The sequence below is a fragment of the Letharia columbiana genome, assembly GCF_014066305.1.
Source record: "Letharia columbiana isolate WasteWater2 chromosome Unknown Sc0000017_s0, whole genome shotgun sequence".
Taxonomy (NCBI): Eukaryota; Fungi; Ascomycota; class Lecanoromycetes; order Lecanorales; family Parmeliaceae; genus Letharia; species Letharia columbiana.
In genome coordinates, this window is record NW_023501057.1 from 673774 (window position 1) to 686407 (window position 12634).

General features: G+C 46.8%; 6 protein-coding genes across 6 annotated transcripts; 5 read left to right on the top strand and 1 right to left on the bottom strand.

The window, feature by feature from the left end:
- Nucleotides 1–166: 166 nt before the first annotated feature.
- Nucleotides 167–388, top strand: HO173_006066 (uncharacterized protein; the record flags this gene model as incomplete). Its single annotated transcript, XM_037307977.1, has 1 exon — nt 167–388. The coding sequence occupies one exon, from the start codon at nt 167–169 to the stop codon at nt 386–388; it is 222 nt and encodes a 73-aa protein (XP_037165237.1).
- Nucleotides 389–509: 121 nt separating this feature from the next.
- On the top strand, nt 510–1784 carry HO173_006067 (uncharacterized protein; the record flags this gene model as incomplete). Its single annotated transcript, XM_037307978.1, has 1 exon — nt 510–1784. One exon carries the CDS (start codon nt 510–512, stop codon nt 1782–1784), a length of 1275 nt encoding a protein of 424 aa, XP_037165238.1.
- Nucleotides 1785–1847: 63 nt separating this feature from the next.
- HO173_006068 (uncharacterized protein) lies at nt 1848–3082 on the top strand (the record flags this gene model as incomplete). The annotated part of the gene is made up of 3 exons (XM_037307979.1): nt 1848–2198; nt 2250–2477; nt 2525–3082. 3 exons carry the CDS (start codon nt 1848–1850, stop codon nt 3080–3082), a joined length of 1137 nt encoding a protein of 378 aa, XP_037165239.1.
- Nucleotides 3083–6823: 3741 nt separating this feature from the next.
- HO173_006069 (uncharacterized protein) lies at nt 6824–9144 on the top strand (the record flags this gene model as incomplete). Its single annotated transcript, XM_037307980.1, has 4 exons — nt 6824–6917; nt 7024–7168; nt 7257–7754; nt 7815–9144. The coding sequence occupies 4 exons, from the start codon at nt 6824–6826 to the stop codon at nt 9142–9144; spliced, it is 2067 nt and encodes a 688-aa protein (XP_037165240.1).
- Nucleotides 9145–9575: 431 nt separating this feature from the next.
- Nucleotides 9576–10557, bottom strand: HO173_006070 (uncharacterized protein; the record flags this gene model as incomplete). The annotated part of the gene is made up of 3 exons (XM_037307981.1): nt 9576–9802; nt 9871–10171; nt 10231–10557. 3 exons carry the CDS (start codon nt 10555–10557, stop codon nt 9576–9578), a joined length of 855 nt encoding a protein of 284 aa, XP_037165241.1.
- Nucleotides 10558–11696: 1139 nt separating this feature from the next.
- HO173_006071 (uncharacterized protein) lies at nt 11697–12608 on the top strand (the record flags this gene model as incomplete). The annotated part of the gene is made up of 3 exons (XM_037307982.1): nt 11697–11726; nt 11788–11935; nt 11998–12608. The coding sequence occupies 3 exons, from the start codon at nt 11697–11699 to the stop codon at nt 12606–12608; spliced, it is 789 nt and encodes a 262-aa protein (XP_037165242.1).
- Between the last annotated feature and the right edge of the window lie 26 nt (nt 12609–12634).

Sequence of the window (12634 nt, forward strand, 5' to 3'; positions counted from 1 at the left end):
CAACCGTGCTTTCACTCCAGGGCGCATCAGTTATCATTTCAAGTTCAGTGGACCCAGCTTCAGCATCGACACAGCGTGTTCCTCGAGTTTTGCAGCCATACACGTAGCCTGCAACTCATTGTGGAGAGGTGATTGCGACACTGCCATTGCCGGTGGTACAAACGTCATGACAAACCCAGATAATTTCGCTGGTCTCGACCGCGGCCACTTCTTGTCATCCACAGGGAATTGTAACACATTCGATGACGGTGCAAATGGTTATTGCAGAGCTGATGCTGTAGGAATCGTGGTTCTCAAGAGGTTGGAGGACGCAGAAGCCGACAATGACCCTATCAAGGGCGTCATTCTTGGAGCATACACGAACCACTTCGCAGAAGCGGACTCGTAAGTGACATTTCCTACTTCGACTTTTTAGAAAGCTAACAGGATTTCTAGAATGACAAGCCTCCATCTTTACCAATATTTTGGATGTTGCAAACGTTGATCCGCTCGATGTGAGTTACATCGAAATGCATGGAACTGGCACTCAAGCTGGTGATGCCGTGGAGATGAAGCCGGTCTTAGATGTTTTTGCTCCAGGAAACCGTGGTCCTGAACATTCGCTACACCTTGGATCGGTCAAGGCAAACGTCGGTCACGCAGAGTCAGGATCAGGGGTAACTTCTCTGATCAAGGTCCTGAAGATGATGGAAGAGAACGAGATCCCGCCGCACTGCGGTATCAAAACAAAGATCAACCACAATTTCCCTACCGACTTCAAGGTGAGAAATGTGAAGATTGCGTTGGAACCGACTGATTGGAGACGACCGGAGCATGGGAAGCGAAAACGAACCGTATTTTTGAACAACTTCAGTGCTGCCGGAGGGAACACTGCTCTGCTTATGGAAGATGCTCCTAGCGTTTTCCCTATGGATCACCTCGACCCTCGATCCACTCACTTGGTGGCAGTTTCTGGCAAAAGCAAGCTTTCAATTCAGAAGAACATCGAAACTTTGGCGGCTTTTCTGAATGGCAACCCCGAACTGTCGCTCCCATTTCTGGCATACACATCAACCGCTCGCCGCATGCACCATAGCCATCGAGTTATCGTCAGTGGCCATGACCTCAGATCGACCAAAGACGCTCTGCAAGGCCTTGGACCAAGCGAAGACCTAAAATCAATTCCGATTCCCGCAAAGGTCCCCAAAGTGAACTTCGTATTCACAGGCCAAGGCGCCCTATATGCCAGTCTGGCACGCCAGCTATTCGACCACATCTCCTCATTTGGGGCAAGTATCCAGCGCTTTGATCGCATAGCGCAAAGCCAAGGATTTCCAAGCTTTGTACCCCTGATTGATGGTTCTCGCGGCGGCCTTCAGGAGGTCGGGCCAGTAGTCTCTCAAGTAGGCACTGTCTGCGTACAGATGGCCCTTGCTCAACTATGGATCTCTTGGGGAGTTTATCCATCCACGGTAATCGGTCACAGCCTTGGAGAATATGCGGCGCTTCACACCGCAGGAGTTGTCTCAGCTAGCGACGCTATCTTCTTAGCCGGAATCAGAGCTCAGGTTTTAGAAGAACGCTGCAACATCGGAACACATGCTATGCTCGCCGTCAAAGCGTCTTTGTCATCGCTCAGCAATTATGTGAATCGGCAAAGCTACGAAGTTGCTTGTATCAATGGTCCTAATGAGACTGTACTCAGTGGGACGATTTCAGGGATTGACTTGCTTTCAAACATTCTTACAGCGCAAAACATCAAGAGCATAAAGCTCGATGTACCCTTCGCTTTTCACTCATCTTAAGTCGAGTGCATTTTACACGATTTCGAATCCGCAGCGCAGGCTGTAAGGTTCAGCGAGCCATCAATGCCCTACATGTCTCCTCTACACGGAGAAGTCATTAGTGATAAAGGAATACTCGGCCCATCTTATTTGAGCCGTGCCCGTCGAGAGACTGTCAACTTTCAAGCGGCACTAGTCGCTGGCAGGGATGCTGGCACCGTTAAAGACGAAAGCATCTGGGTCGAGATTGGTGCTCACCCGATTTGCTCTAAAATGATCAAAGCGGCCCTTGGTTCTCACATACATGCCCTTCCATCACTTCGGCGCAATGAAGACGCTTGGAAGGTGCTGGCCAAAAGTCTATCGTCACTGTATCTGGCCGGCCTCGATATTCAATGGAAGGAATATCACCGGGACTTCAAACACGCCCTTAGGGTTCTTTAGCTTCCTTCTTATCATTGGGATAGCAAGAACTATTGGATCCAGTACAGCAACGACTTTTGCCTTACTAAAGGAGACGAAAAGTCCGCGGCGATCTCAGCTGCTCTCGTATCCGCAAATTCTATGCTGTCTACGTCTTCGGTTCAGAGAGTGCTCGAGCAGCAACTCGGTGATGAAAAGTCGACTCTCGTCATTGAGTCAAATCTCCACCATCCATCCTTGTCGGGCGTGATTCAGGGGCACAAAGTCAACGGGGCCTCTCTCTGCCCTTCGGTAAGTGTTTTCCAAAGTTTCTTAAGGCAAGTTGCTAATCCATCCAGTCTCTCTACGCCGATATTGCCCTGACTGTTGCCGACTACTTACTACAAGCGGCCAAGACAGATACGAAAGGGATCGGAATGGATGTGTCCGACATGACCGTCAACAAGCCTCTAATTGCCACTGGAAATGGGCCACAGCTAGTCCGCGCTTCGGCGTCTGCAGACTGGAATGCCCGACGTGTCTTGATTGACTTCTATAGCGTTACTGGCGATGGCAATAAGACGGCGAATCACGCGAATTGCACCGTCGACTTCGAGAACACCGATGGTTGGCTGAAGGAATGGAGGCGCAACGCCTACTTGATCAGAAGCCGAATTGACAGCTTGGAGCAAGGTGTCGAGCAAGGACAAGTCAAACGTGGCCTTGCTTACAAGCTCTTCGGCGCTCTTGTTGATTACGGTCAATGCTACCAAGGCATGCAAGAAGTCACACTCGATAGCGCACAGCTCGATGCGCTATGCAAGTACCAGAACTTGTTGGCCTCTGGAAGGAACTGTTTTTCACCAGTTGCTTTTTGGAAAATCCATGTAACCAGGCGGAGGAGCTCCTTTACCTGAGGTGAATGAATGGTGAAGATGTCAGACATCATTCGTATCGTATTTCAATTTCACTTCAATCAGTCTTTGACTTTGATTGAGTTGGTAATTACCATATATTACCGGGCATTGTAATATTCCTCTCTTCGGAGCCATTTTTGCGGGTTATCAGACACGAATAACATACTTGGCTGTCACACGCCACTAGCTGTGGCGGTGTGGCAGCGTGGCGGCGCTTTCGCATGCGGTTAAGTACTTTTGTCATTTCCAAGTTTCAAAGCTAGAGAATAGTCTCAGTGGCCCCACGCAGTGGTCTGAGCAGGAAACCCTGCCAAGACTTATTTTTTAGTGTATTGCCCGATATGTAATATTTATACCCTACGTATATATGATTCTTAATAAAAATACGCAACTACGTAATATGGCCTTTCTTGAAATTCTCTAAAAAAGTTAAATAAATAGTTAAATAGCCTCGTCAAATTAGAAGCTATAGTGAGTATTAAGAAGTAAGCTTTTAATTTCATTTTACTAAAAACTTAGCTAACTTAGCTATAGTAGCGATATTAATATTTAAGAACGTCGTATTAATACGTCTTAATAGACGCGTAATACTATATAGAAATTCTTTTATAGTATATAATCCTCGAGGTAACCGCTATAATACTCGCCGAATCGACGATACGGCGTATTAAGGAAAATATCGTAATCTCGCTAATTAGTTTATTACTTCGATTAGACGCCGTAATCTTCTTTTATTTTTAAACGACTGATTTATAAGAGTCGTCGCGGCGATATATATAAATAAGTAGTAAGTATATATATATATATATATATATATAAGCACGCAAGTAATTATATAGCTATCGAACTTGCGAAGAGTAGAGCGAAGAGCGAAGCGAGATAATTTATTCTTTTAGTATAAAGTTAGATATTAATAGCGGCGATATCGATAAATAAAAATATCTCGCACGATGTCAAGTCTCTTATAAATATATAGAATATAGAAAAGACGTCTTTGAATATAGAAAAGTCTACGTCGTCGTTATAAACGACCTAATCAAATATCGCTTAGTTATCTTCTCTCTACTTTTATATCCGAGAATCAAATATATAAATTTTTAAATTTCTTTCGATTCGAACTATTAAAAGTATTTAGACTTCGCTATTATATAGAGAAAGAATATTACTATAAGATATAAAGAGATTAATATCTAAAGTTCGAAGATATCTCGTCTTATCGTTATAGAGAAATTTGAATATCTAAGTATTCTCAATATATTTTATATCTATACGAGCTTGTTCTAGGCGCGCTAATCGCGTTAATATTATTTAAAATATATATACTATAATCCCTTTAACTTCTAAGTAAAACGTATTTAAGTTAATATATATTTCTATAGAGATAGTATCTTAAATACTCGACTTTCTAATTAAGAGTAATATAATGAATCTATTCTAATAATTCCTTAACTCGATTCGTTATATAATCTTCTAATAATACTAAATACGATACGCTATCGTCTAAGGTTTTTCGATAAAGATTAATCGACTAAAGGTAAGTGCTATAAGCGTTAGCGGAGATCGCGATTTTGAATTAGCTTATACGATAATAATAAGCTATTCGATCTTAATAAAAGGTTTAAATACTTAATTAGTAACCTCGATAGGTCTATCCCCTCGCGATTAACTTTAAAGAATTATATAATAGTCGTGAAAATTATTAAAAGTCGCGAATTTCGCATTTCGGTTAATTATTGCGGGTGTCTTATACAAAATAACGATTAATATAGCGATTCCAGGGTTTTCTACTTAGACTCTAAGGGAGGGGTATACCGTAATAAGCTTGCGATATGATTGGCCCCCGAAGCGAGGCACGAGTGTAGGGCTGGCCATAGGTACCCCGGCTAGCCGTGAGTCTGAATTACTACTAGCTAGAGAAGTCACTTCTTTTCCCCAAAACAGGATCTGATGCTCATCCATCGGGCCAATGGGAAAAAGAAGACGGTTTCAATGCGGTAATTGATCGGCGAACGCTCGGGTTTGCTACACCCTTTTTCCCACGTAGAACAAGCGAGACCCTCTGATATTATTCCACTCCGGCAGTACAGCTTACTACCAACCCATCGACTCTCCATCTGCCTTTTGGCCTACATTACCATGCTTGACCCTCTTCCCTTACCCCCCCCCCCCCCATTTCCTTGAACAACTCAAGCCTATGTGACCATTCTTCATCTCTCCAGCTAAGTCCACAGTCTCTGACCAGCCACGATTCACGATGAAAGTCTTTTTCTCCCTATCCCTTCTTTTCCTTCTTCAGAATCCTGCTTGCTTCCTCGTCACTTGTGCTCCGGTATCCATTGAACATCACGAACTGCCCGCTACCAGTACAGCAAAAGGCTCATGCAATCTTCACATACCTATCTCGTTACGATTTGTGCTGGAGGGGGAAGACATCTTCTACGCAGGAACCTTTCTATCCTCGAGTCATGCTTGACAGAGCTATGGCGGCCCAGATGAGCCAAGAGCAAGCAATCGAGTCACTCCTAAATGCAGCGCCTCGGTCAGCCACTGTTCTTTCGGCCTTGTCGGTGCAGCAGGAGGACAAATGTCCAGCGATGACGACCAAACCATCCTTGCATTCACGGACTCTTTTAGTATGTGTGTACAGGACACTCAAGGTCGTCATGACAAGCTTGCGATGCAGGGTAGGAAGCGTAATGGCGATGTTTGATTGGATAGGCTCTTCCGACGACGGCCTGATTGTCACAGGATTGATCCTGTCAATGATAATGCAGATCATGTTGGTATATTGGATTTGGATGGATGCCAGAGCGGTATGTATCCGGAAGCCAACCGACCGGATCCAAGCATGTACACTAACACATTCATTCTTCGCAAGTTGGAGCACGAGGAAATGGATAGCTTTCAATAACCGTCAGACTCTAGGGTCAAGAAGATCTTTGCAAAGGAAGGAAATTGGATGACTCTCCACCGGATTCTCCGACGCAGTACACACCGAGACGACCTGGGAGAATGTGCCAGTCCAAGGATGAGGCCTTGGCGCAAACAGGTATGATCATTATGGATGTTGCAGCGACGTCTTGACCTCGGGATGAAGCCATCGACGGTTCCAATCTTACCTTCATTCATTCATTGGAAAGGGCAGAGGTTCTAGTTCAAATAAGAATCTTCAAAGAAACATACTAGCCGATGCCGACCTTTGAGTTCTGCTTGGTCTGGCAACATCAGTACCACTTTCCAGAGACCTTGACAGCTAGGTACCACAACTGCCGAGAATCCCTCGAGTCTCCGTAAAGACTAGAGACTGTATGAATGCTGCTTAGGTCAATGTATTCACTAAAATACTAGTGATTACGTCGAAATCTTAATATACGTACTTGATAAGTATTTTTATGACCGGAAGATTATCACGACAGCAGCTAACATGAAATACAGTACCAACGGTAAGTTTGCTCAACGGGTAATGAATGGAAAAGGGTTTTTGGGGTCTAGGCCTGATCGCCGGGACGCCACTCCTGTTGGATGGAGGAGCGAGAGGGGATCTTGCCAATCGCCATGCTAGGTTTTAAGGTATGGAGACTAGTGATACTGTAATGCCGTGATCCGCTGCGGAGCAACACTCCGCTTCCTGTTTTGAATTTCGTCTTCAGATGCTTTCGTCAACTCTTTAACTACTTGACCATTCTCACTATCCGGGACAGATACAGTACTGATAGAAGGTCGTACAGTATTCTCGCATCCATGCCATTAACATTTATGCCATCGCAAGCGCCAATAGGACCTGTCCCACTCAAGCTTCAACAGCTGTTGTCTTCCCTGTCATGTTTCGCAAGCGGTACGCATATTAACCTTTTCCCTATCAACATCCAGGATGTGGCGTCGGCAAGCAGACAATCGTCGTTGATGTGATGCACAAATAGAAAATGACAGAACTTCCATAGGCGGAGCTCCAAGAAGCTGGACATCGAACTCTATGCCAGATTCAGGGAGAACCACCCTGATGTTAGCCCCGGAACTTTCCGTACCCATCCACCTATCAGTCACCGAGTCCGAACGCATCATCAGGTCCAGACGTAAAGAGGAGGCGTAAGTAATCTTCTCACCACCAACACAGTTTCTCCCAATGTACTTGCGCTACTCGAGCGATTTGCTGGATTGACATCGTGACTTGCAGTGATGCACAACATGATGACACAACTGTCGCACCGATATCTAGAGTCCCGTGGCTTTCCCTCGAAAATGTTGTCTCTGTCGCACCGACGCCATTCATGACAGATGAACCAGCCTTGAGACGACCACTGGTTGCTCAACGACAACAAGTCGAAGAATGTAATCAACCAACAGTCGTAGGGTCGAGTCAACCACTATCCCCCGCCACTGAGCACGATATGTGGTCAGAGTTTATCCTTCCCGAATCTCTGTCCACTTCTGAGGCTATCTGGTCTTGTGATTTTCAGGACTTCCCATCTCCTCTAACCCCACAAACTTCATTTCCGGACACATTATCTTCTGCCTCGCCAGATCTTCAGCCTCTGTCACCTCTTGCGTGTGAAGATGTCGCTAGTCCAGATTGCGTGGACGTCGTCGAGTCACATGAACCTGAGATCGTGGACAGCTTCTACCAAAAAATTGGGAGTACTGGGTCAGCCTTATCAGTGCAGCCCTCAAACGAGTGGGTGTTTGGATTCAGGTTCCTCAGCATGATCAACATCCACTGACATGATGACCCAAGGGCTCGCTTTTGCCACAAACTTCACGCACCCCCTGCTTTGATGCTAAAGGGATCTGGTGAAAGCCCCGTGACTTATTTAAATAAAGGCTCACATTATTCCATTTCAGTCGAAGATACGTTGCGTGCTGGACCCGACCCTGGAGAGGTAGAAAAAAAATACGTGGACCCTCACGAATCTGATCATCCGGACCACGGGGCGAATTCTCAGGTTGTTCACTCTGATGGCTTCTCGTTGATGTGGAGCGCAGACCACAGTGACATGAGACAATTTTCAATTGCATTTCGACTAAATTTCCGGTCAACGGACTTTAGTCACTGCAAAGGAGTCATGGGGGTTGCAATGCAACTCTGCAGTAAAACCGAAGAGATATCGACCACTTCAGTACAGTCTCTCAGACCGAATCTCGAGATGAGCTTTTGCAGGATCAAGTCATTCAGGAGTCATGGTGCAGAGCGCAAGAATGCCAACGATATGGCTATTGGGGAAAAACGAATCAGAAGACTGAAGCAGCAATTAGCGCAATCGCAGACACGCCAGACACCAAAAGACAAGAGACTTGGCAGGGATAAAAGCAAGACGCTGAGACCCTCAGGAGCACGAAGAAATCATGAGGATGGCATACTTTGTAAGATCAAGATCTTGCAACAGAACTGCACTTCAACCCCGCCGTACACACTCCTCGACCAACAAGGAAAGAAACAGCAAGACTGTGACTGGCCCCCGTTAGGGCACAAGGACAAACCTCCAGAATCGCCTGAGACTGGGCCGGCGTCCTCATCTTCGGCTTCACGAAGCGCGTTGATGCCGATAACCTCGAGACCAAAACACTCGATGTTGTCGTCACAGCCGACTCAGCTTCCTACTCCACCAAGGTATGATGAGTCGCAGCAAAGGACGTCGACACGAGATCTTCCAGAAGGGACCAGGAACAGATCAACAAGGCCCGGGGGAGTCAAAATTGCTTTGTTTTACATACGTCCAGTCGGTTTCAAACACGTAACCCAGATTGACCATTACATAACAGTATACCTTTTCGAGCGCACATCTTGTGATCTTACCAGGAAAATCGCGGAAGCAGTCTCGATTGATCCCGGGGAGGTGGGGCAGACAACATGGTCTACTGTCGAAGGTCTGACCATCCTAGTCGACGCCGACGTAGTCGCAAATATGATGGAGGGCCAGGAAATGCAGATCGAAGCGAAAAGCATCGCAACCAGGTCCGATTCTGGAAGACAGTTGAGCTGTGACTCTGCAGATGAGGTATATTCTTGTGAGCATGGAGTCAGGCAATGTACTCGAGAGCTACTTGAATTCAACCTCGTGTTTTGATGATCTCATGCGACCGAGCACATTCAACGACAGGGATAGAGATTGAGAGGGACGATCATACCTGTAATTTTAGGATGGCACAAACGTGCACTTGGACATTGATTGTTTCAAAAAATGGGGTGGAATAGGTGAGAACATAAAGACGTCCAAAGTTCACATTCGCGGTAAGGAAAATATCCCCAATATCATACCCTAAAGTAGAAATCTTGGCACATTTCATCACGGTGCATCACTTGTTGTGGACAGAGAGAATGCTGGATCTGCATTTTCTTCGAGACCAGAGCGAGGAAGGGAAAAAGTACGTGGAAAGTGCCATGTACGTTGCAAAAATCCAAGGGCTTTGGTACTTAGAAGGACTCTTCGAGCAGCACGATGCCAGGCCCTCGTTGCAAAGAACGAGCTCGTCCGCCTCCTGAATAAAAGTCCATGACTCATTCACCCTGCTCAGGGTCGACTTCCGATGGATGTGAGGCATCTTGGCCCGGATTCGCCTCCTCGTAATTGTAGTGCTTTGCAAATCTATAGTATCCTGCAGCAAGGATGGCACCGAAGGCTGGTCCAAGCCAGTATATCCAGTGATATCCCGGGAAGTTGCGATTTACTGCGCAGGGGCCAAATGATCGGGTGGGGTTTAGGGATCCGCCGGTAAAGTATACCCCTACAAAGGCACCATTAGTGACGAGAAGGCGGAGATTGCTGAGAGGGGTGGGCAGGGTGAGAACAAGCCCGTAAGTTCAGCAACGAAAAGCGCTAGCCCAATGGCCACTGGCGCCAAGAATGTTGCCTTGCTCTTCTCTGCCGCCAAGAACAAAACGGTCAAGACCAGTTCTGCGGTCAGGAACATCTCGATGAAGAGGCCTTGAGCTATGGAGGTGCTGTGGCTAAGGGTCGTGTTCACTGCTAGTGGGCCTGGAAACATGCAGGAGACGAGTCCAGCTGCAACAAGACCGCCGAGCATCTGGGCTGGGACGAGTAGGAGTCCACGGGTCCAAGGGAGGGTATTGGATATCATCATTCCGAGCGTTACCTGTATACGCTTCTCAGAATGTGTTGTAAGGGGCCACGATTAAGCAAGTGAATATTTACAGCAGGGTTGAACAGTCCGCCGCTGATCCTGTAGAACACCCACGTAGTGACAGCGAGGGAAAAACCGAATGAAAGGCTAATAAAGAGCAGCTGTTGCAGATCCGGCGCCGAAGCAGGAGTCAGAGTGTTGGCGATTTGAGTACCACCGAAGCCAAAAAAGAGGAACATAGTGGTGCCAACGAATTCTCCAGACATGGCGACGAGGTGTCCACGCACAGTCCTGGAGAGAGCGCCATTTTGTTTGCGCCTGCCGTTCTCATTGCCTTGGACTGGAGCTGGGTGGTGTTGAGAAGGCTCACCCCGTTGATGGTTGAAGAATTTTTGCATGCTAACGTAAAAACGAGCAAGGTTGGAGGCTGTGGGGAAGGGTTTTGAAAGAATAGCAGAGGCGTGTAGTGCGTCAGGGATGGTGGCCTACATATTATGTGGACAATGGATGTCATCATTCGGCGAAGCCATAGATACCGTATGTGATATAATGATTCACCAAGATTTGGTCTAGATTGACGGAAGCTGAAAGACTGGTGCTTGAATGACTGGCTATTGGGGGTTGATCGATCGATCGATTGTCGCACATCGCTCCGGATTCGAGAAGGGAGGGAGGGTGCAAAAAGAAAATTGGGAAAAAAAGGAAAAGACAAAAAATTAGCACGTACGGTACGTTGATTTCCATGGCTAGTTTCCTCTGGACAGACTAGTAGTAACGTTGAGAGTGCTTGTCTCAGGTTCGGTCACTATATGGAATAATTATGGATGTATTTTAAGCATGAGGTCTGACTGTAGTCTTGAGAATCAGATCCTGATTCCACGAATCATGTCATCACGTCACAAAGATTTGATTCCTCAAAGTAAATTGAAATTTTACGCTCCTATGTTTTCATGAAACACTGATAAGTCACTGTTTATTAATATAATAGACAAGTCACTTGCAGTTGAGTTGTTGTGATTGTAGTATCCAGCAGCGGTCGAGACCTACGTCAGGAATACGGTAATGAAAGAGCCGGGCATTCTTGGATGATGGTGCACCGCACAAAGTCATTCAGAGGGAGGGGAAGCACGAGTCTCTTCCTTTAGACAATGACTGGCTTAACATTCTGACGTATATTCATTGGAAGTGCGGAGAAATTCAGCCTGAAAATGATTCTATTTCATCCTTTCTACAGATCAATACTGGTCTTGTACATCTTGTTGAGATGGGTTTCGAAGGCCATTAGAGTATGGTGAATTGGTGATTGGAAACCCTAAAGTACAGAGCGCCTTGACTGCCTAGATAGTAGCGCGCCAAGTGGTCTTGGCATAATACGCGCAGACTTTCCAAGCTCACAGAGCTCCCATACAACAACAGTACACTCTTCATTTTGCCTTCTCACACCCATACATACCAGAAGTCTCCATTTCGTTAGATCATCCATCTCAACCCTGGTAAATTGCATCCCACCCTCCGTCACAATAGCCAGGTCCTTAAGATGAACCACCTTCCCCAGGCATGGGGCCGTGTAAGTCGATAGCTGGCTGATCCTGCCACGAGCTATAGCTGATACATAGTCCATGTTGCAGCCACGCGATGATGTCTATGGACCATACGATGCTTCATATCTCCAATCTAGTCACCCTCAGACCCACACTCAGCAGCCCATAGTCACAGGAACATCGGTCCTCGCGGTCAAGTTTAAGGATGGGGTCGTCATCGCTGCAGATAACTTAGGTAGCACCGCTTCCTCTGGCGAAACACCATGATCTGGCTAACGCCTCTTGCTTCTCCCACAGCTTCCTACGGTTCTCTCGCCCGTTTTACAGACGTAAAACGCCTCCGGCCCTTCAACTCCCGCGCAATTGTCGGCATCGGTGGCGACGTCTCAGATATGCAATACCTCGACCGGCTCCTCAACTCCCTCGACGTCACCGAGAATTACTCTTCAGAAGGGCATGGCCTTAACGCCAGAAATCTACACACCTACCTCTCAAAAGTCATGTACAAGCGCCGCTCCGACGTCAACCCACTGTGGAATCAGATGCTGGTAGCCGGACTCGATGGGGATGATAAGCCATTTCTGAGCAGCGTAGATCTATTGGGCACAACATTCAGTAGCCCTACGCTGGCAACAGGATTCGGAGCACATTTAGCACAGCCATTGTTGAGAAAAGTGGCGGATGACGAGAGCCAGGTCTCGGACGTGACAAGGGAGAAGGCTGTAGATGCGGTGAAAGAGTGTATGAAGGTGCTATTCTACAGAGATGCAAGGAGTCTGGATAAGTACTCGATCGCAGTGGTCACGAAGGAGGGCGGTGTGGAGTTGAAGGAAGATGAACAGCTGGAGAACCAGAGTTGGGCGTTCGCCGAGACCATCCGTGGTTATGGCCGAACGCAGGAGGTTTAAATGACGAGTTGACTAGCACTGATCGA